This window comes from Pseudoliparis swirei, chromosome 19 (assembly GCF_029220125.1).
Source record: "Pseudoliparis swirei isolate HS2019 ecotype Mariana Trench chromosome 19, NWPU_hadal_v1, whole genome shotgun sequence".
NCBI classification, from domain to species: domain Eukaryota; kingdom Metazoa; phylum Chordata; class Actinopteri; order Perciformes; family Liparidae; genus Pseudoliparis; species Pseudoliparis swirei.
In genome coordinates, this window is record NC_079406.1 from 472,458 (window position 1) to 495,132 (window position 22,675).

Genomic DNA, 22,675 nt, shown 5'->3' on the forward strand with positions numbered 1-22,675 from the left:
CCGTTACCCCCGGTAACACACACAGAGGTCCCTCTCCCTCCTGGTGGAGGATCCATGTGATGGTTGTTTACACGTCTCTGTACATATTGTATATAAAAGGATATACTTTTGTAAATGCAGTTGATTGATGGATTAAAATGTCTCGTGTTCTGTCTGGAAGCCTCGTCTGTCTCGTGTCTTTAAGCTCCAGCTTCTCTGGGAGGCCACCTGAGAGGATCCACGGCTCCTCATGGGGGCCTCATGCTGACCGCTGTATGGGGCGGGGGTCAACTGATGCGTGACCTCAGCATCTGAGGGACTCATGAAGATGAAGCCTTCATCCATATGTAAATACACGAGGGAGATGATGCCACTCTAATGTAACATAAAGCTACAGCCAGCGGGTGCTTAGCTTAGCTTAGCTTAGCATCAACTAAATTCACCAAGGGGCACATGACATCTATTGTTAGGGTTAGAGGATCCTCCTCTGTTCTCTCCTGAAGGTTTCTTCCCTTTTTTTCCCCCTGAAGGGTTATTTGGGAGTTTTTCCTGGTCCGATGTGAGGTTTTGGGGCAGGGATGTCTATGTGTACAGATTGTAAAGCACTCCCAGACAAATTTGTAATTTGAGCACAGATCAAGAACCTCCAGCTATACAGGCTGGAGGTTCTTGATCTGAGTCACAACAAACTCCTCGACTTCCCCATCGTTCCCAAAATGAACCGTTTGAGGTTTCTGCATTTACAGAATAATTTGGTTGGTGCCTTAAATTCCGAGGCGTCGATGGTATCCGAGGCCAATGCTCTATATGGGGAGATTATGAGTGAGAACACCGAGACAAAAAACCACCTGCACTCCAACTGTAGGCGGATGCCACTGCTGCACATCGACCTGAGCTACAACCACTTCAGCTCGTTCCCTCTGGAGACTGGGCCGTCTGACGTCATTACAAACTCTGAATTTGAGTTTCAACTGTTTGCAAAACATCAGCTGGGACATCAGACCCGACGATGTGTCCTGACCCCGTCGGCAGCTGCTCTTTCCCTCCTTGAAGTACCTGAGCCTGCAGGGTAACGGCCTGGCACACATCGCTCCTCGGTTCCTCTCACGCATCGAGACGCTGAACCTCCAGGACAACGCCGTGCGGACCCCTCAGCGCAGGGGGAGATCTCACCTGTGTGGCCATCGTCCGGCTCCGGACCCTGAAGCACCTCAACCTTAAGAACAACATCAGAATGCTTCCGCCGAACACGTTTCCGGAGAGCTCCTCGGTGTCTCTGAACCTGTCCGGTAACGCCCCGCTGGCCGCGCGGCAACACGAGCAGCTCGGAGCTCGCTCAGCTCGACGTGGCCAACAAGCTGCAGGAGCTGCTCTCCTCTCACAGAGACATGAGGAACAACCAGCTGGTGTCTTTGAGCAGTTCTCTGCTGCTCGCGTTGTCGCCGCGCCTTCGTCTGATGTACATCAGTGGAAATGGTTTCAACTGTTGTGCCAGCAGCTGGCTGAGCTGCAGATGAAGCTGCCCGATATCAACGACACCGTCTGCTTCACAAGCGATTCAAACATGGCGATGGCAGAGTATCTGAGGAAGCCTTCGGGGAAGTGTTTGTTTCACGCACAGGAAGTTCCTGTTGCAACAGCGGTCATCATCGTGTTGTTTGCAGCCGTCATGTCAACAGGGCTCATCGGCCTCACCAGGACGCTGTGCTGCACGCAGCCGGCTCCCACTGCGGCGGGCGGCTCAGCCACATGGGTTGCATTAAGCTAACGACAACACGGAGAACTGGAGAGCAACAGAAAGACACTGAAATCACTTTGACTTTAATTTTGCGTGACTTTTGAATTCAGTGAAATCTTAACACGATTCTATCCTCATCTCATTCGAGGTTTTCTGTCATGTTTCGATGCACATTGTGAATGTCGCCGGCTGTGACTGTTGTGATTAAAATGTGTTGATGTGGTGATGTGATCCATATCGCTGATCAGGCCGATCGTGTTGCCGTCCTTCATTGTGCAACTAGAGGTGTAGTTGGCTCAAATTGTCCTGCGCCTATGAGGCCTTGCACAAAGAATCTGAACCCCTAAACAATTCAATAAAACGCCAATAAGAGAGCTTGTGCACACACACACAAGACAAGATCCGTTACTTTCTGCATGTGTGTGTGTATCGGTGACTCTGGCCTGTCATGAAATACGAGGTTGAATGTGGCAACAGATATGCTGAATACATAACATACACATGCTGTGCCCACTAACCAGGATATGCTTCATGTTAGAGGGCAAGTCCCACTTTTTTATACCTGCTGAATAAATCACGGAGCTTCAGTGTGAATGAATTGTGAGTTTCTGTTTTTAGTTGCACAACTTAATTCACACCAAATGGGGATGTGGCCGTGTGAGGAGCAGTCTCAGTGCAGATGGGTTCACAGAGGAAGACCTCGATGGAGCAGTAGGGGCGAGATCCCCCTAGCGACGCTGGCACTCAGTGGCACTTGCCAGTAGTTGCCACAGCTACTCAGTGGCACTTGCCGGCACTTGCCAGCAGTTGCCAGCAGTTGCCAGCAGATGCCACTACTAGTCAAAAAGTGCCACTACTAGTTAAAAAGTGCCACTACTAGTCAAAAAGTGCCAGCAGACGGAGGGTCGGCCGCAGTGACGAGTCTGCGACGATTTAGTGACAAGCTTCACTGAAGTGCCCGGACAGCGGAATAAATCACTTTCATGATCACAAAATGGAGGAGCTGCGGTTTAGCTAGATAGATAGATAGCTAAAATAGCTAGATACACAGATGGATGTGTGTGTATATATATATAAAAAAGACACTAATTAATATATATATATATATTAATTAGTGTCTTTTTGTAGACACCTACTGACAATATGCAATAAGATAGTGCTGTACATTACTGCTGTACTATATTTAATATTGTTTTGCTACTACTACGTTTCACTTCGTAATCTATTACACTTATATACCATGATATTGTAACGTCTCGGACGTTAAGGCACTGATGACACGGAGACGGGACGACGTTATTAATCCTCCCTTTATTGGGCATCCACCAACACATACAGCGTGTTCCTCTCAACTTAGCAGGTCGAAAGTCAACAACAACGGTTCCCGTCAACCACCCTTAACTCCCGTTTTCCGACAGGTTAACCCCGCCTCCCCTCTACTCCGCCAATCACAGGCACGCCCCCTCGACCAGCATGCACGGTGCCACACTTTGATTGACAGCCACTTCACAGGGTCGCTACAATATATTACGAAGTGAAACGTAGTAGAAGCAAAACAATATTAAATATAGTACAGCAGTAATGTACAGCACTATCGCATATTGTAAGTAAGTGTCTACAAAAAGACACTAATTATATATATATATATATATATATATATATCCATCTGTGTATCTAGCTATTTTAGCTATCTATCTAGCTAAACCGCAGCTCCTCCATTCTGTGATCATGAAAGTGATTTATTCCGCTGTCCGGGCACTTCAGTGAAGCTTGTCACTGAGTCGTCGTAGACTCGTCAATGCGCAGACATGCCGCAGACGCGCCTGGCCGACCCTCCGTCCGCTGGCACTTTTTGATTAACTAGTGGTGGCACTTTTGACTGACTGAAGCACCTTGCTGGCAACTGCTGCAAGTGTCACTGATGCGGCATCTGCTGGCAACTGCCGGCAAGTGTCACTGAGTGCCAGTCTTTATGGATAGACTAATAGTATGATGGTCAAAGGAATTAATTATAGGAGGTATAATTATATGACAAGGTAAAACATTATACATATCATGGTATAAGTGTTATATATTGGTATACAGTAGTATATATATAAGTGTCAATATAATATACGAGTGAAACGTAGTAGTAGCAAAACAATATTATATAGTAATACAGTATTATTAATACATTAGGCAAATGTCTATGACAGTCTGTCTAAAAACTATTACACACAGCCAAGTCTGTGAGGTGTGCACTGTGCCACCACTGTGCCACTGAGGTGCCACTGAGTAGGTGCTGAGTACTGGCCAGTGAGCCTGAGGTTGTGAGGAGCACTGACACTGGTGCCACACTGGTGCCAGCACGTTGCCAGTGAGGTGCCACTGAGTTGCCATGGAGTGCCAGTGAGACCACTTGCCTCTCCGATGGAGGCCATACACACAAGAAGGTTCTGCAAAAGCTCAATGACATGTTGAGGTGTAAATGAATTCTATGGATTGTATTACATTGGGTAACACAGCAGCTCAGGGTTCAAGGGAGGGAGGGGATGATGAGGATTCCCTGTTCTTCCTTCCTGTCTCTCCTTTTAAAACTGAGGCACAGCTCCATCGAGCACGTCTCTCGCCCATGTCAGATCAGAATCAGAAAAGAAGCCATGTTTACAGTTTTACAGACTTTAGGAATTACATTTTTTGGTGGAAGGTGCAACATTTGGACATGACAAACAAACAACAATCAACACGACAGAAAGACAACAAATAATGTGAAAGTGTTTGGGTGTGTGCTTCAAGTGGTGTGTTTTAGTTAAAAGTGTATGTTACGCGTGGCGTGTGTTTAAGTTAAAGTGCATGCAAATAAAGTGGCATGTGTGTGGAGGAGGCCTCAAGTTAAAGTGCATGTTAAAGTGACGTGTGTGGAGGAGGGAAGAAGAAGGAGGAGGGAGGAGGAGGAGGAGGAGGAGGAGGAAGGAGCGGGAAGAAGGAGGAGAGAGGAAGGTGGAAGAAGAGGTGGTAGTCCTGGGGGTGACAGTCAGTCAGTCCGGGCTCCATTGATGAGCCCGACTGCCGACGGAAAAACTTTTGGTGTGGCGGGTGGTCTTTGTCATGATGGACGCAGCCTCCTCCCGAGGAGGGACTCGAACAGGAGTGTCCAGGGTGGGAGGGGTCAGCGACAATCTTTCTGGCCCGCTTCAGTGACCTGGAAGTGAACAGGACCTGGAGGAAGGCAGATTGCAGCCGATAACCCTCTCGGCCGAGCGGATGATGCTCTGCAGCCTGCACTTGTCTTTGGCTGTGGCTGCAGGGTGCCAGACGGTGATGGAGGAGAAGATGATGGACTCAACGATGGCCGTGTAGAATTGTACCATCATTCTCCCTGGCAGGTTGAATTTCCTCAGCTGCCTCAGGAAGAACATCCTCTGCTGGGCCTTCTTGGTGATGGAGCCGATGTTCAGCTCCCACTTGAGGTCCTGGGTGATGATGGAGCCCAGGAAGCGGAAGGACTCCACAGCGTCGACGGGGGAGTCACACAGGATGAGAGGGGCGGGTGGGGCTGCATTCCTCCTGAAATCCACAACCATCTCCACTGTCTTTAGAGCGTTGAGCTCCAGGTTGTTCTGGCTGCACCAGGTCACCAGGTGGTCAGTCTCCCACCCAGGCACGTGCACAGGTAGAGCCCTAGTGGTGCTCAAGCACCAGCCCTTTTGCCCTGGATGAGAAAAGTGCCCTTTTTGCTGGAGCCCAATTTTTTCATTCATCAGTATTTAAGAATAAAAGTAACTCTTTCTGTCATCAAGTCCCCCCAAATGTGTTTTAATATCCGACGGGGCATTTATCTGAGAATTTCGCCCCGACATGCTCCGCGGCGCTCCCCCCCCCCACCTCCTCCCACCGCCGCGCCCCTCCCTCCTCCTCCTCCACTTCCTCCTCCGCGCAGGTCTCCTCGCGCCACCAAACGGCTGCACCTCCTTCTCCTCTGACCCGCAGCATCAGACCAACAGGTCATGACGGTGTTTCTCCCCTGACGTTGTTTTGTGATAAATCAACCAATACATTAGCGCTGCTGAAAACATGACGTCACAACTGGTCCGACGTTTCCTAAAAAAATAAACAAACAAAAACTCACGAAATCCGTGATTTCAAAGCCTTGCAGCTGTTTACTGACGTATGTTTATTGAATAGAGAGAGTGAGAGAGAGAGAAGAGAGAAGAGAGAGAGAGTGAATTCTTATTCCGTTCTATTTAACAGGGGCTTGTCTAGGATTTGCGTGGCCAGACTGAAAAAAAAATCATAAGGCCTCTCTGGTATTGTTCAGAGGGATGTCTGTTGATGTCTATCAATATCGGTCATTTTGAAAATGACATAAGAAGGCAATACAGATCCGTATCAGACCAGCGAGTAGGGCAATATGGCTGGTATGACGACCCATTAGCCAATCAGAACGCTTGTAGCCTACTGGTGTTGCTATATAATAATTAATCTTTATTCATAAAGAAAATGTAAGCTAGCAGTCTGATGCTGCCCAGAGGAAATGCAGGTCGAGGATGTATTGCATCTTCAGTGTAATGCTGCTTATGCTTCAACTCTGTCAGAATTTTTTTTGGCATTGGGTGCCCTTTTTTTGGGTTTGAGCACCTGCCCCCCAAAATGTCTGTGCACGTGCCTGCTCCCACCTGTAGGCGGTCTCGTCCCCACCAGAGATGAGCCCAATGAGGGTGGTGTCCACGCGCAGCAGGATGCCTGTCAACTGGCTCTTGAGCAATGCAACTGTGGAGGTGTCTGTCCCACCCACAAGCAGGAGGGACGCTCAAGTAGCAGCTTGACAAGTTCAAGCCCAGAGCAGTGGAAGAAGAGACGCCTGTGTGGAGAGGATTAGGTGTGAAAGCATCGGAATGCAAGTAGCAAATGACACTGATTCTCCTCCTTAGTCGCTGACATGGAGACGTTGGCAGCAGCTTGTCAGAGCGCGTATTGGAAGCTATCACTGCTCTCCCAGTTGAGCCAAAGTGTCTCAGAGTCAGTTCATCTTCATCAAATGTGGCCCAAGGCAGGGCCACAAAGCTGCACACAGCGAGTCATACGAGAGGCAGTGTTGTGTCACCTCCTCTGGAAACCCATCCCGCCATCGGTTCTGCTCTCCTTTTATGTTTCATGTATTTACAATGCTCCTGCACCTTCTTCAGCTTCCTTCAAAACGTGGTTGTGTTGTTATTGGTTTCCACCAGGATGGAGACGCCCGCTGTGGGTCAGGAGCTGTGACCTTGACCTGCAGCCTGTGCTCAGGAGGCCTGCGTCAGGCAGGGCCCTCAACAGCCAGACAGGTATTTATGTTACATCACCTTCTTCAAATATGCCAACTTTATGTTGGCCTTCCTTCAAGTGTGACATTTAATATTTTAATGACATGTACAGAAAGAATTCACCGTGGTCCTGAAGGACGTGCCAGTAGAACGTTCACTACACACAATAGTGTGCTTCCATTAGCTGCACGTGTGTCTCGGGTCACGGTGGCAGCAGCAGCTCAACCGGAGGAGGCCGGCCGGTGACTCCGGTAACAGGGCAGGTAGAGGCAGATTAGGACGCCCACCAACAGCAGCGTCACAGCACACCTTTCTGTGAGGGGACTGGAGCTCAATCAACGGCGGGGCCGATTCGAGCCGGCACGTCGACGTCTTTCGGAGCGGGATAGTTTCAATGACTCAGCTACACACCGGTTAGCTCGTTAACCGCTAGCTCGTGAGCTAACAGCTAGCTCGTTAACGCTAGCCGCTAGCTCGTGAGCTAACAGCTAGCTCGTTAACGCTAGCCGCTAGCTCGGTGACGTGAGCTAACCGACAGACGACCATGACTCCGCAGCAGCAGGCCGCCCCCCGCCGGCCGGACTCCGCCACAATCACACAGAAAGTGCAGCTGACTCTGAAGCTCTGGATGCTGGAGGTCGCCCGCAGTGCGCTGGACCGAGAGCTCCTCCACCTCACCAGCACGGTGAGTTCATGGTGGCATCGGGTTCGCATCTCTAGCTCCGTGGTTATCGTGGCCGGCGGGTTCGTGAGGAGCCAGAGCCACGCGGTCCGCCCGCTAGCGCACCTGCGCCGCCTCACCCCGCCCAGGTCGCTTCACATGTTAGTCTAGCACGCTGCCAGGGAGACGTCCCCTCCTCAGAGGGTCTTGATTCTATAATGATTCCAGTAATGTGTTGATGTAACTTGAAGACACGTGGAGCTCTCTCCCCGCAGGCCTACGAGGACGTTCACGGCTTCTTGAGGTCCCCTCTCCCCTCTGCCGGTGTGTTCGGGCACCTGGTTCAGGCTCTGGAGGCCAAACACCAGGCCATCGCCGAGCTGACCGGCTCCTTGCAGGAGCTGGCAGGTGAGCTGCGGACACTCAGAGGACACTGATGGTCCATGTCGAGGCGTCCTCGTTTAAACACAGCTGCAGCTTAAATGATGAGGATGTTGACTCTTTCTGAATCGACCCACTGGAACCAGAGTATCCAGCTTCACGTATTGTGCTGCAGTTATTCCAAAATCATCTGAAAACGGTGTTCAACAGGTAGAAGCGGCAGCGGGTCCTGTACCTGTGTTAGGCGAACAGCTGTTATGTGACCTTGGATATAAGGGCAATTTATGAAGAAGCCTTTCATGAATTAAACATTTGTATAAACCTCGCTGGTCTCTTCTAAATCAACGAGAAGGCCAACTTACTTTTTTAATTAAAGAATATTTATTTCAAACAATAAAAAATAAATAATGATCACAACAGAGATAAATGAAGATCACTGTGCAGGAAGAGCCAACAAGCCAACTGGGCTTCTCTGAAGCCTCCAGCTGTATGATGGCATGAAGCCTGAGGAGGCAGCCAGTTGTTGAATGTGGGAGACATTTAGGGATCCAGCTCTGACACTGCGGAAGAAAGATGCTGTGTTCTTCTTTACAAGGTATATTTAACATCCATCCAGTTGATATACACATGTAGACAAATGTCAAACAAATGATGTCATATGAATCTGTATCAGTGCGTTTCATTGCAGCTCCATTTGAACACGGCTCTGTCCTCTTCGCAGAGCCGCGAGTTTGTGTCCAGCTTTCTGTCAAAAACGGAGCGAGAGCCAATCGAGACGAGAGAATTCTACCGACTGCCGTTCTGAAGCTCGGGCCCTCGGCGCAGAGCTCGCTCACGGCGTGCTCCGTGGCCAGAGCGGCCCAGCTGAAGGGCCGGCAGGACGTCGTGTTGGGCGGCATCTCGTCCAGACGCCACAGCGCCGCTCCGGGCTCTTCCCCTCACTCGCCGGCTGAAGAAAAAGAACATTGTGTTATTTGTGAGGAGGAACGCCCATCAGCTGCAGAGATTCTTCCACCTGCGATTATTGAGAGACGTGAGACTCACCCGGAGAGGCCGCCGATACGACCGCCTCCCATGCAGGCTCTGGTCCCGGAGACCAGGAGCCCTCAGCCAATGGAAATATCCCCACTGATGAGCTGGGGGCGCGAGGAAGATGTCCGGGTGCAACACCAAAAACAAACCTCCTCTCAGCTGCTCCACTTCCTCAGAGCCAAAGCCAAACACACGGGCGCTCTGGAGGTCACCGGCCCGGAGCGGAGGAGGAGCGTCTGCTCTCTGCCACCGGAGCCACGCCTCAAGTCTCAGAGCGGCCGCCGTGGAGACCCGGTGACCGCGGCGGCTCCCAACACTTCATGTGCACCCGTTGGAGACCAGGTCCCCGTGTTCAGAGTGAAGCGAGTGGAGGCGAGCGGCTCTCTGACCTACAGCTGTGTCATCGCCACAAACACTGAATTGTGGGATTTTGGAGACGTCTTCACCGAGGCGGGACGTTGGAAATCTGAAGCTCGCCCCGTGGGTCATGAGGACCGCCCGAGTAGCTGGGCCCAAGAGGACTCGCGTCTCAACATCCAGCGGAAAACCCAAAGTCTGCAACGCACAGAACCTGAAGCCGCTCCGAGGACTCGGCGCGTCGCCGTTCCCGAGTTCCACGTCCGGAGGTTTGAGGAGGCTGAAGTCGTGGTGTCTCACAGCGTCAGTCCAGGGAACTTCTACATCCAACACGCCGACTCCAGCGCCGCGCTGCGGGCCCTCTTCGCCCAGTGAGTCCTTCATCTCTCGGCCGCCTGCTCTGAACCCTCGTCTCAGAACCGCCTATGAAGCCACTTTTCCTTTTTTGTTCTCTGCTGCTTTCTGTTTTAATATCCACATGTTTCTGGTTGTCATTACTTCTCATTTGCAGCAGCTGGAGCGCCAGCCGTTCGTATGGCGAGCAGAGCTGCATTCCAGACATTGGAACTAAAGTGCTGGGTTGGTTCCCTCAGCAGGAACAATGGTGCCGGGCTCAGGTGACCAAGATCTGTGGAGTGAGCGGAGGTGCGTCCAGGTCTCAGTGGGAGCAGCTGTGCTCATGCGTTCCTCTCGACGGCAGCGGTGTCACTTCCTGTTGGCTTAACCCTGAAGTGCTCTCTGCCTCCTGGTGTCAGATGATAATGCTGCTGATGGAGCTGGGGGGGGGACATCCATCAAGGTGGAGGTGAAGAAGCTGGACTACGGGGACACGGCCTGCCTGTCTCTGTGGAACATCACAGAGCTGAGCCCGGAGATGGCCGTCCTGCCGCAGCAGGCCGTCGGGGTCTCGCTGGTCCATGTGAGTGGTTCCCTAGAGGGTTAAAGTCTGAGTGTCCTGATTCGTCACGGCCTTATCCATGAGAGGAAAGACGTGATCGCCGTTCACGGTACGTCTGGTCATTTCCTGGCCCCCAGGTGACGCCTGTGAACGGCGGCGATTGGTCGGAGGAGGCGGTGGGCTGGTTCAGAGCGATGGTGCACAACCGAACGCTCTACGCCCGACTTCACCCACAGGGGCCCCGGGCCGCCGTGGAGCTGTTCCTGGAAAAGGGAAAGCTCGGAGCCATGAGGTAATTAATGAGGAACTGAATGAAAGTGTGTCCCTTTGCTAACGTGCGTGTGCGCGTGTGTGTGTGTGTGTGTGTGTGTGTGTGTGTGTGTGTGTGTGTGTGTGTGTGTGTGTGTGTGTGTGTGTGTGTGTGTGTGTGTGTGTGTGTGTGTGTGTGCGTGTGCGTGTGTGTGTGTGTGTGTGTTTTAACTCCAGGAGGGGGGCGTCCGTGTCTCTCAGACTCGCCCAGAACGGACACGCTAAGCACAACAAGCTGAAGAACGCTGGGATCATGAAGATAAGTAAGTTGAGTCAGTTGAACACGTTTCCCCAGATGCAGCGCGGCCAGCAGAGCTCTCTTCACACGCTGCGCTTCTCTGTTTAGGCTCAAGTCAACTCAAAATGAAGAAACAGGAGTCTGAGTGGGAGAAGTACCTCATCTCCTGCTACACTAGCAAGAAGTGATGAGAGGAGGAGGAGCTCCATCGTGGTGATGGAGGTGTAACGCTCTTCATCATATCATTGCAGAATATTTAAATGTTTCCTATTTGTTTGATAGCATTGTGGAAGTGTGAAACGAGAATCTGTTTGGGTCTTTTCTCCATGTCTGATGAGTCATCCTAACATCTAAATGGTTTTATTACATTTTGTGTCTCCAGCCTGTTATTTCATGTGAAAGCATTCATACAGGTAGACGTGTCCGTCTGCACCTTCACAATAAAACTGTTGAGTGAGAGTTCTGTGTTTTTAGTTATTAGTTCATATAAACCAGCTTCAGTTCATTCACCCACGAGTCATACGGGAGGCTGGAGAGCCCTTCATGTTACCATGGTTACAAGGAGACCCTCTGCATCCCTTCATGTTACCATGGTTACAAGGAGGCCCTCTGCATCCCTTCATGTTACCATGGTTACAAGGAGGAGACCATCTGCATCCCTTCATGTTACCATGGTTACAAGAAGGAGGCCCTCTGCATCCCTTCATGTTACCATGGTTACACGGATGAGACCAGAAGTACATGTTATTGTTTCCATGGTGACGTCATGCCGATCACCTTCACGCCCTCCAGGTCGTCAGGCCGCTGAGTGTTAGACGTGTTCTGAGTTTAGAGCCACTGGCACATTATTTAAAGTTAATTCCGTTTCAAGCTGATAACAATACATCTGCTCATGGTCTCCAGGAGACGAGCCGCTGAAGGAGTGAAGACATGATGCCGCATCACGTGCTACTTGTTAGCGTAGCATACGTGTTGGTGGTGCAGAGCTGTGAATGGTTTCCAGAGACAATCCGCTGTGTGTCCGCGTCCACACAGAAGGGCCCTTTGTGGCCCCGGAGCATGTGACGCCGCCGGGAGAGGAATGATCAGCATTCCCCAAACGCATCGGGCTCAGCAGCGCCAACAAACAGAAGCTTTAATTCCTCCTCCTCCGTACACATCCGTGTGTACCACCGCCGCTGAAGGTAAACGTGTCTATTGTTGCCGTGATGATGGGCTTGTGACTCGGTAACAATGGAGGTCTCAGTTGCCTGAAACAAAGCGGAGTTCTCCTGATGGAGTCCTGCTGGTTCTGGGGCCGGAGGTCAGGTTGGGAGTATTGACACCGGCTCGGCCAATCACGAGGCAGCGACGGTGTCCGGTCGTCGGCGTCTCGTGACGGTTTGGCTCCTCAGTCAGCTGGAGGTCCACAGCGAGACGGTCTTCTCTGGCCCGGGAGGTTCCTCCGATGAGGACTCGTGGTGGTCCGACCCGGGTCCTCCACGTGACCTCTCCTTAATAAACCTTTGACCTTCGTCTCCCCTCAGACCTGGAGTCGAAGATGAACTGGGGCTCCTTCTACGCCGTGATCAGCGGCGTGAACAGGCACTCCACGGGCATCGGGCGCGTCTGGCTCTCCGTCATCTTCATCTTCCGCATCCTGGTGCTGGTGGTGGCGGCGGAGAGCGTCTGGGGGGACGAGAGGTCCGGCTTCGTGTGCAACACGCAGCAGCCCGGCTGCAGCAGCGTCTGCTACGACCACTTCTTCCCCGTGTCGCACATCCGCCTGTGGGCGCTGCAGCTCATCCTGGTGTCCACGCCGGCGCTGCTGGTGGCCATGCACGTGGCCCACCGGCGCCACGCCCACAAGAAGCTGCTGAGGAGGACGGGCCGCGGCGGCCCCGAGGAGCTGGAGCGCGCCAAGAACCAGAGGTTCCGGATCACCGGCGCTCTGTGGTGGACCTACATGCTCAGCATCTTCTTCCGGGTCTCCCTGGAGCTGGCCTTCCTCTTCCTCTTCTACCTGCTGTACCCGGGCTTCCGGATGCTGCGCCTGGTGAAGTGCTCCGCGTACCCGTGCCCCAACACGGTGGACTGCTTCGTGTCGCGGCCCACGGAGAAGACCGTCTTCACGGCCTTCATGCTGGCCGTGTCCGGGCTGTGCGTGCTGCTCAACCTGGCCGAGGCCGCCTACCTGCTGGGCCGGGCCTGCCGCCGCCTCCGGGGCTCCGAGGAGGAGTCCAAAGGGGCCTGGATCAGTCGGAGGTGGTCCACGTACCGGCACAACGAGATCAACCAGCTCATAGCGGACCGGTCCCTCAAGGCCAAGTCCACCGGGACCAAGAAGAGCCCGGCAGAGAAGACCGACCGCTGCTCTGCCTGCTGAGGGTCCTGGAGGGTCCACGGGGTCCTGGAGGGTCCATGGGGTCCTGGAGGGTCCTCACAGGTCCACAGGGTCCTGGAAGGTCCTCACAGGTCCACGGGGTCCTGGAAGGTCCTCACAGGTCCACGGGGTCCTGGAGGGTCCACGGCAGGGGTGGCCAACTAGTCAGAGACTAAGAGCCACATTTTTTACTGTGTCACCGCAAAGAGCCACATCATACACATATGTGTGCGCGCGCACACACACACCTCTGATCAGCCAGATTTATTGTAAATGTCACACACCAACATGATGACAGAAATGGACTCCTACAGTACTAAGACCACAAGCCAGTCATGTTCAGCCATGAACATTGTGTGCACTGTATCACACACACACACACAAACACACGTTATCTCAGTTCAACCAAGTCCACAAACAAAAATAGAATAATTTACAATGGCGTTTTTCTTTTACTATGCATGTTGCTTAGTGGGACTTATGGGATTCCTTGCCTTGAACAATCCTCTTCAAATCTGGCTTAATTCCGTTGTTGCCACTCGAAGCAATTCCTTCACATGGTGTCAATCAGAACAGGTGTCCGAAAATCGAACGGTGCACTTGCGCCATGAATGCCGCATTATGGGGGGCTGGAGTAATCAAACGCCCACCAATAAACCACTTTAGCCGAAGAGAGTGTTCGACATTCGGATGCGGTTCTCCGCAACACTGCTCTTACACCGTGTCCGCTGAATTGAGGGCGGCTGGAGAAAGCGTCACCGTAAACTACTTTAGCCATAGTGCGGGACATCCAGCTGCCCATAATGCGGCGTTCATGGCGTAAGTGCAGTGTTTGATTTTCGGACACTTTCATTCGCGTAACCCACCGTAGAACGGCCCGCTCGACATTCGGATGTGGTCTTTCCGCGTTTGGCCCACGAGTTTGAGACCCGTGCCCTACTGGGAAACTTTGCGTTTTTTTCATCTCACGCATGCGCGTTTGACGAAAAATACCGTATTGAACTCAAGCGAAGCAAACACGCACATACAAAAAAACACAAACTTAGATATGAACGTAAGAGCCGCATGACACCAGGCAAAGAGCCGCATGCTGCTCGCGAGCCGCGGGTTGGCCACCTCTGGTCCACGGGGTCCTGGAGGTTCCACGGGGTCCTGGAGGGTCCTCACAGGTCCACGGGGTCCTGGAGGTTCCACGGGGTCCTGGAGGGTCCTCACAGGTCCACAGGGTCCTGGAGGGTCCTCACAGGTCCACGGGGTCCTGGAGGGTCCTCACAGGTCCACAGGGTCCTGGAGGGTCCTCACAGGTCCACGGGGTCCTGGAGGGTCCACGGGGTCCTGGAGGGTCCACAGGGTCCTAGAGGGTCCTCACAGGTCCACAGGGTCCTGGAGGGTCCTCACAGGTCCACAGGGTCCTGGAGGGTCCTGGAGGGTCCACGGGGTCCTGGAGGGTCCACGGGGTCCTGAAGGGTCCACGGGGTCCTGGAAGGTCCTCACAGGTCCACGGGGTCCTGGAGGGTCCTCACAGGTCCACGGGGTCCTGGAGGGTCCTCACAGGTCCACGGGGTCCTGGAGGGTCCTCACAGGTCCACAGGGTCCTGGAGGGTCCTCACAGGTCCAGGATCTGTAATGTCTATCGACTGATAGAAGGTAATGGACCGGCAGCATCTTTGAGACTTTACTGGTCTTCATTACATTTATTTATGTGTTTCTCCATCTCGAGAACCAAAGCTTCAGATCTCATGATCGGGTCCTGATTCCAGTTCATGATCCGACTCGTTCTCATTCACTGAGACATGAACCCTGAAAGAAAACCTTCATCTGAAAGAGGTTAGACACATATAGCGTGATTCTATGACCCAGACTCACCCAGACTCATCCAGACTCACCCAGACTCACCCAGACTCATCCAGACTCATCCAGACTCACCCAGACTCACCCAGACTCATCCAGACTCACCCAGACTCATCCAGACTCATCCAGACTCATCCAGACTCACCCAGACTCACCCAGACTCATCCAGACTCACCCAGACTCACCCAGACTCACCCAGACTCATCCAGACTCACCCAGACTCACCCAGACTCACCCAGACTCATCCAGACTCACCCAGACTCATCCAGACTCATCCAGACTCAGGAGAGATGAGAGGATTAGGTTTATAGTTTATTATTAGTTATTATCATTGTTGCCACGGCAGCTTACTGAGCCATTAATGACGCTAACACCAGTTTATTTATATTATATTGTTATTTACGTGTTTAGATGTTTATTCATGTTCTACTGACACTTCTGTTTGATCTGTTTGAAGAAGTTTAAAGTTTACTGAGTTTAATATTCTCCATGTAGCTGGTAGACAGGTGTGTAATATGTAATGTGTATGTTATTACATTAATGTAATGTGTATGTTATTACATTAATGTAATGTTTATGTTATTACATTAATGTAATGTTTATGTTATTACATTAATGTAATGTTTATGTCTCTACATCATCACCTGGTCGTGTTCATCAGGGTGGAAACTATCTGTTTTTATTATGTAATGAAATAAAGTTCCTGATGTTTCATTTTGTTTGAAGTTATTAAACATAAAACATGAGAGTTACATGTAGAGTGTTTCCATGGTAACCCTTACAGCTCATCTCATTACTCCCCCCCCCCCCCTGATAGGACCTCAAAACCCCCTAATAGGACCTGAGCCCCCCCCCTGATAGGACCCGAGCCCCTAATGGGACCTGAGCCCCCTGATAGGACCTGAGCCCTCCCTAATGGGACCTGAGCCCCCTGATGGGACCTGAGCCCCCTAATAGGACCTGAGCCCTCCCTAATAGGACTTGAGCCCCCCTAATAGGACTTGAGCCCCTGATAGGACCTGAGGGACCTGAGCCCCCTAATGGGACTTGAGCCCCCTAATCTTCCTGAGCCCCCTAATAGGACTTGAGCCCCCTAATCGGACCTGGCCCCTGATAGGACCCAGCCCCTGATAGGACCTGAGCCCCTGATGGGACTTGAGCCCCTAATAGGACCCTGAGCCCCTGATAGGACTTGAGCCCCCTAATGGGACCCGAGCCCCCTGATAGGACTTGAGCCCCCTAATAGGATCCGAGCCCCTGATAGGACCTGAGCCCCCTAATAGGACTTGAGCCCCCTAATAGGATCCGAGCCCCCTGATAGGACTTGAGCCCCCTAATAGGATCCGAGCCCCCCTAATAGGACCCGAGCCCCCTGATAGGACTTGAGCCCCCTAATAGGACCCTGAGCCCCCTGATAGGACTTGAGCCCCCTAATAGGATCCGAGCCCCCTGATAGGACCTGAGCCCCCTAATAGGACCTGAGCCCCCTGATCGGACCTGAGCCCCTAATAGGATCCGAGCCCCCTGATGGGACCTGAGCCCCCTAATAGGACTTGAGCCCCCCCTAATAGGACCCGAGCCCCCCCCTGATCGGACCTGAGCCCCCCTAATAGGACCCGGCTATGTTTAGACCACTTGTGGCCAGACAGAGCAGCGGAGCGCGTCATTGGCCAGCTGCCCTGTCACTCACAGTGGCAGCGAGGGGCGGAGCTTCAACAGTTTACAGACAGTGTGTGTGTGGGGGCTTGGAGGGAGGGCAGGCCGGACATGGTTGAGAGTGTGTGTTGTGGTCAGTGGGAGACCCCGAGTCCTGGACCCTGAGTCCTGGACCCTGAGTCCTGGACCCCGAGTCTGGACCCCGAGTCTGGACCCCGAGTCTGGACCCCGAATCTGGACCCAGGAGACCGGATCTGTCGTGTGGAGCCGGTTCCACTTCAAGGGCGTCAGCTGTCAGCCTCATGGAGACGGAGACGAGGGGGCTTCACCGCAGGGGACGCTGAGCACGGTGGGTCCACCGGGACACGAGACCCTAGACCAGGACACAAGACTGTATGTATTTATATATAAACATTATATATATATATATATATATATGTGTATTTATATATTTATATGTATTTATATAAATATATTTATATATATGTATTTATATATATGTATTTATATATATTTATATATATATATGTGCATTTTTATATATATATTTATATATATATGTATATATATGTATATATATATATGTATAGAATCATGACTGGAAAGTGCCCCCCCCCTGTCTGCACTTGCCATAAATACCCCCTAAAGTAAATATGATCCTGTCTGTCCACGTGTAAAAGTACCTGCTCCGCCACCAGCTGTCCTCTGAGAGCAGGTCCTCAGAGTCTGGTCTGGTCCGGTCCGGTCCGGTCCAGTCCGGTATGGTCTGGTCCGGCCTGGTCCAGTCCAGTATGGTCTGGTCCAGCCTGGTCCGGCCTGATCCGGTCCGGTCTGGTCTGGTCCGGTCCAGTCCGGTATGGTCTGGTCCAGCCTGGTCTGGTCCGGCCTGGTCCGGTCTGGTCCGGTCTGGTCCGGTCTGGTCTGGTCCGGTCCAGTCCGGTATGGTCTGGTCCGGCCTGGTCTGGTCCGGTCCGGTCTGGTCCGGCCTGGTCCGGTCCGGTCTGGTCTGGTCCGGTCCAGTCCGGTATGGTCTGGTCCGGCCTGGTCCGGTCCGGTCTGGTCCGGTCTGGTCTGGTCCGGTCTGGTCCGGCCTGGTCCGGCCTGGTCTGGTCCGGTATGGTCCGGCCTGGTCCGGTCCGGTCTGGTCTGGTCCGGCCTGGTCTGGTCCGGTATGGTCCGGCCTGGTCCGGTCCGGTCTGGTCTGGTCCGGTCTGGTCTGGTCCGGTCCGGTCCGGTCCGGTCTGGTCCGGTCTGGTCTGGTCCGGTCTGGTCTGGTCTGGTCCGGTCTGGTCCGGTCTGGTCCGGTCCAGTCCGGTCCGGTCTGGTACCGAGCTGCCTCTGTGTCTCCAGGCCTGAGCCCGGAGCGCCATGGGGGACTGGAACCTGCTGGGGAAGCTTCTGGAGAAGGCCCAGGAGCACTCCACCGTGGTGGGCAAGGTGTGGCTCACCGTGCTCTTCATCTTCCGCATCCTGGTCCTGAGCGCCGCCACGGAGAAGGTGTGGAGCGACGAGCTGTCGGGCTTCACCTGCGACACCAAGCAGCCCGGCTGCGAGAACGTGTGCTACGACGTCACCTTCCCCATCTCGCACGTCCGCTTCTGGGTGCTGCAGATCATCTTCGTGTCCACGCCCACGCTCATCTACCTGGGCCACATCGTGCACCTGGTGCGCATGGAGGACAAGCACAAGGAGAAGGCCCGGCTGAGGCAGCTGGACCCCCAGGCGGAGCGGCCGCCGGCGGGCGCCAAGCAGCAGAAGCTCCCGGTGCGGGACGAGCGGGGCCGGGTCCGCCTGCAGGGGGCGCTGCTGCGCACCTACGTGTTCAACGTGGTCTTCAAGACGCTGTTGGAGGTGGGCTTCCTCGTGGCGCAGTACCTGCTGTACGGCTTCCAGCTGCAGCCCATGTACACGTGCGACCGGCCGCCGTGCCCCAACCGGGTCAACTGCTACATCTCGCGGCCGACGGAGAAGACGGTGTTCATCGTGTTCATGCTGGGCGTGGCCAGCGTGTCGCTGCTGCTCAACCTGGTGGAGCTCTACCACCTGGGCTTCACCAAGTGCCGCCAGGGCATCACCTTCCGGAGGCGCCGCCGCCGCCGCCGCCCGGCCGGCCCCCTCGCCGCCGAGCCCAAGGAGGCCGCGGCGCCGTACGCGCCCGGCTACGACGACTACGTCCACCGGGTCACGCCGGCCTACGAGCCGTCCCCGCTGGCCGAGGCCGACTCGCCGCTGCACGGCAAGGCGGCCTTCAAGCAGAACAGGGACAACATGGCGGAGGAATGCCACCTCAAAGGGAAGAAGGGGGCGGGGTCGGCCCCCGGGTCGCCGACGCAGGCCCGGCCCGGACGCAGCAACAACAAGACCAGAATAGACGATCTGCAGATATAAAGATGTTCCTCCGAGGAGCCGTCCCCCCTCCTGAAGGCGGCTCAGGGTGTGGAGGGTCAAAGGTCACAGCTCGAATAGACCGTCAGGATCTACTGCTTCTCCTTGACTGAGTCTGGTTCTGGTTCTGGGCCCGTATAATGACGAGTAGCCCCGTCACCGCCGGCTCAGCCTCATGTGGGCGTGGAGGAGCTTTAGGAACATAAACTTTTCGCCTCGACCTCTTTGGAGGAAGCCGTGAAGGTCGACCAGCCTCAGTCACTTCAGCTTCAGGGTTATTTTTACTTTATTACCTTCGGCTCGCTTGAAGGGTAACGTTGCGCAACACGAGAGAAGAGGCCCGGAATAAGTGGCCGTGTTCTCAGGAGTCACGTTGTCCTGTTTCCATGGCGACGCCATCAGTGGCTGGTCCTCAGCACGTTGTTGTTGTTGTTGTGTTCATGTGTTTGTGTCTGTTCATGTAAACACAAACATGTCTGTACCAATAAATCTGTCTTAACTTTGCACAGTGTGTTTAACCTCTTGAACTATTACGCAATAACTACATGACAACATGAGTACAATATAAATCTGATGTTTCAGATTCAATAGGAGAGAAGAATATATGTCAGATATCATTTCAGCATATATATACATATATACGTATATATATGTAAATGTATATATATATGTATAAATATATATATATATATATTTATACATATACATTTACATATATATACGTATATACATATATGTATATATTATATATATATGTATAAATATATATACATATATATATATACATATATATATTTATACTAGGGCTGTCAGCGTTAACGCGTTAATCTTCTATGCGATTAATTTGGCCGCGATTAACGCACTAAAATATTTTAACGCAATTAACGCAACTTTGTTTACTTCCGGTGTGCGTTGAAGTTTTGAGTGTCAAACCGCGGCAGTGCAGTTTGACACTGTTTCCGTTTTTAAAACTATGAGTTCTCCGCGAAAATACTAAGCATAAATGAGTTTAACTCGTGGATGAATCAGTCGGGTTTCCTCCTGCTCCTCCTTCCTCCCGTCTCCCCCTCTGATACACAGAGGAACGGAGGGGCGACGTGTCGGGGGACGCGGCGCGGAAAGAACTCGTCACACGAAACCTTCACCGTGATTGGTCAATCCGTTTGTCTGTCAACATTTAGCGAAAAAAACAACCAATGAACACTCAGTAAATCACAAAGGACCTCCCACCTCACAGGTGAGGCTCATTAGCAGCCTGTCAGTCAGAGAGCAGAGAACACGGCGCGAGGACAATGAGCCTCATTGAATAGAGCTGAGATTGTTCTGGAATGTTTGATGTAGAACACGTGGGGGTGTGTCATATGCAAACGCCTTTAAAAGGTGAATTTAAATGTTTTTGTAAAATGTATAAAATGCCCCCAGCCTCCAGAGGGTGAACAGGACATATGTGAATGTCAGTCAGTTACCAAGGCCACTGGTTCTGCTGTTCAGTGGTAAAGATGACAGGACCAATGGGGTCTCAATATACTTCTTTTTTTTTACTAATCTGGATGTTTCATTGAAGAAACAATTTATCATCCACGATATTAAATACCTCGCTGGCACTTTATAGGTAGGAGCCTCTTTGAAACACAGCTCTGTGTGAAGTTTGGTCTTTAAAAAGAAGAAGAAAAAAACTTTTAATCGCGATTAATGAATTTCAAAATGTGCGATTAATTAGTTAATTTTTTTTCATCGATTGACAGCCCTAATTTATAGATATATATATGTATAAATATATATACATATATATATACACATATTTTTGCATCTGATTATTTCTGTTATTCTTTGAAACATTGAACGGACCAGGTGACCTTTAGGTGCACACCTGTACCTCACACACACATCACACACAGAAATGTCTCCGCCGAGTACAGAAGGCAATGGATGCTCTTCCAGCTGAAGTTTCAGTGTGTGTGAGTGTGAGCGTGTGTGTGTGTGTGAGTGTGTGTGTGTTTGTGTGAGAGTGAGTGTGTGTGTGAGTGTGTGTGTGTGAGTGTGTGTGTGTGAGTGTGTGTGAGTGTGAGTGTGTTTGTGTGAGTGTGTGTGTGAGTGTGTGTGTGAGTGTGAGTGTGTGTGAGTGTGTGAGTGAGTGTGTGTGAGTGAGTGTGTGTGTGAGTGAGTGTGTGTGTGAGTGTGAGTGAGTGTGAGTGTGTGTGTGTGAGTGTGTGTGTGTGAGTGTGTGTGTGTGAGTGTGAGTCTGTGTGTGTGAGTGAGTGTGTGTGAGTGTGAGTGAGTGTGAGTGTGTGTGAGTGTGTGTGAGTGTGAGTGTGTGAGTGAGTGTGTGTGTGTGTGAGTGTGTGTGTGAGTGTGTGTGGCACACGGCCCGTTGGTGTGTTGTGGTGCCAGGAGCCTCCGTCTGGCCTCCACCCAGAGGCTCCTGTGTGCGGCTGCCTCTTCAGAGACGCTCCTCACTCAAACACGATGTTGTTCCGTCTGGGGTCACGAGGTCGAGTCGTCTCTGGAGGAGCGTCGTGATCGGAGTCATGACTGATGTGCATGACCAGCACCGTGAAATGAAGTCCTGGTTGTGGAGCAGCTGCACAGAGCTGTGAGGAGGAGGCGGAGGTTCATCCTCACTGCTCCACACTGACATGGAGCATGAGGGACGTCTTATTGTATTAAACTGCCATGTTTATGATCTATGGAGCTTTTTATTGCGTAGCTCTGCGGGGGGGGGGGGGGGGGGGGGCACGTCCGTTATTAATGTGCACATGTTGCATCAAGACGTGGAGAACACATTGCAGCGCACAATATACTATAAAGTTATTAACACTTTGGAAGTGGTGACATTCACTGAGTCAATAATAAAGATGTCAGATGTGTTCATTTCAACCTTATTGTCTTCATGAATTATTCACTTTCACAAAGGCAACATCACGTTATAGTTATTAATATAGACGTTTATGAAAAGGAATGCACTAATAACCCAAATGAAACAGGAGCAGCTCGTTATAGCATCAAAATACCTTCATAGATTATTATAAGACATACACATGAACTCTTAACTGTACTCTACTGCCCTCTGCTGGGCAAAAGATATGCCGCAATAACTATACGTATAGATACATCTGTATCTATACGCACGTAAAGATACAGATGTATAGATACGTATATATCTATACGTATGTAGATACATACGTATCTATACGCACGTAAAGATACATATGTATATATACATTATATATCTATACATATGTATAGATACATACGTAAAGATATATACGTATGTATATGATGTATATATCAACACATCAGACTCAATACGACATCATATCTGGTATGAAGAGCAGCATCAAAGCCACGGTCCCCCTCGCATCATGCAGGTAACTTTAGAAAGTATGAAATCATCTGCTGTGTTATTGGAAGCTCCGACCTCTTGACCTCTGAGTTCACATCTCATATCTTTGAGGACTTGGCAGCAGAGCTGGACACGACTCTTTGTTCCAGGACAACAACTCAGGAATGTGACCGAGAGTTTGAAATAACACGAGAAACAAGACG

At 51.7% G+C, this 22,675-nt stretch overlaps 3 protein-coding genes and 1 pseudogene across 3 annotated transcripts; all 4 read left to right on the plus strand.

Moving 5' to 3' along the window:
• The first annotated feature begins 240 nt into the window (after window positions 1–240).
• Window positions 241–1,747, plus strand: LOC130210078 (transforming growth factor beta activator LRRC32-like; annotated as a pseudogene).
• A 5,605-nt stretch (window positions 1,748–7,352) lies between these two features.
• Window positions 7,353–11,334, plus strand: LOC130209264 (uncharacterized). Its single transcript, XM_056438818.1, has 8 exons — window positions 7,353–7,684; window positions 7,936–8,068; window positions 8,763–9,801; window positions 9,942–10,075; window positions 10,186–10,349; window positions 10,466–10,620; window positions 10,815–10,900; window positions 10,984–11,334. Exons 1-8 carry the CDS (start codon window positions 7,544–7,546, stop codon window positions 11,061–11,063), a joined length of 1,932 nt encoding a protein of 643 aa, XP_056294793.1. The 5' UTR covers window positions 7,353–7,543; the 3' UTR covers window positions 11,064–11,334.
• Window positions 11,335–12,409: 1,075 nt separating this feature from the next.
• LOC130210079 (gap junction beta-1 protein-like) lies at window positions 12,410–13,240 on the plus strand. The gene has a single exon (XM_056440060.1). The coding sequence runs from the start codon at window positions 12,416–12,418 to the stop codon at window positions 13,238–13,240; it is 825 nt and encodes a 274-aa protein (XP_056296035.1). The 5' UTR covers window positions 12,410–12,415.
• A 3,613-nt stretch (window positions 13,241–16,853) lies between these two features.
• On the plus strand, window positions 16,854–19,228 carry LOC130209267 (gap junction alpha-3 protein-like). Its single transcript, XM_056438825.1, has 2 exons — window positions 16,854–17,093; window positions 18,095–19,228. The coding sequence occupies exon 2, from the start codon at window positions 18,113–18,115 to the stop codon at window positions 19,130–19,132; it is 1,020 nt and encodes a 339-aa protein (XP_056294800.1). The 5' UTR covers window positions 16,854–17,093; window positions 18,095–18,112; the 3' UTR covers window positions 19,133–19,228.
• Window positions 19,229–22,675: the final 3,447 nt, after the last annotated feature.

What these genes read in the sequence shown, in the direction of transcription:
- LOC130210079 (XM_056440060.1), top strand. Translation starts at nt 12,416, where the DNA reads ATGAACTGGGGCTCCTTCTACGCCGTGATCAGCGGCGTGAACAGGCAC.
- LOC130209267 (XM_056438825.1), top strand. Translation starts at nt 18,113, where the DNA reads ATGGGGGACTGGAACCTGCTGGGGAAGCTTCTGGAGAAGGCCCAGGAG.
- LOC130209264 (XM_056438818.1), top strand. Translation starts at nt 7,544, where the DNA reads ATGACTCCGCAGCAGCAGGCCGCCCCCCGCCGGCCGGACTCCGCCACA. An exon ending in CTCCTTGCAGGAGCTGGCAG is followed by an intron (nt 8,069 to 8,762) that starts GTGAGCTGCGGA and finishes TCCTCTTCGCAG; the next exon opens with AGCCGCGAGTTTGTGTCCAG. An exon ending in CTGCGGGCCCTCTTCGCCCA is followed by an intron (nt 9,802 to 9,941) that starts GTGAGTCCTTCA and finishes TCTCATTTGCAG; the next exon opens with CAGCTGGAGCGCCAGCCGTT.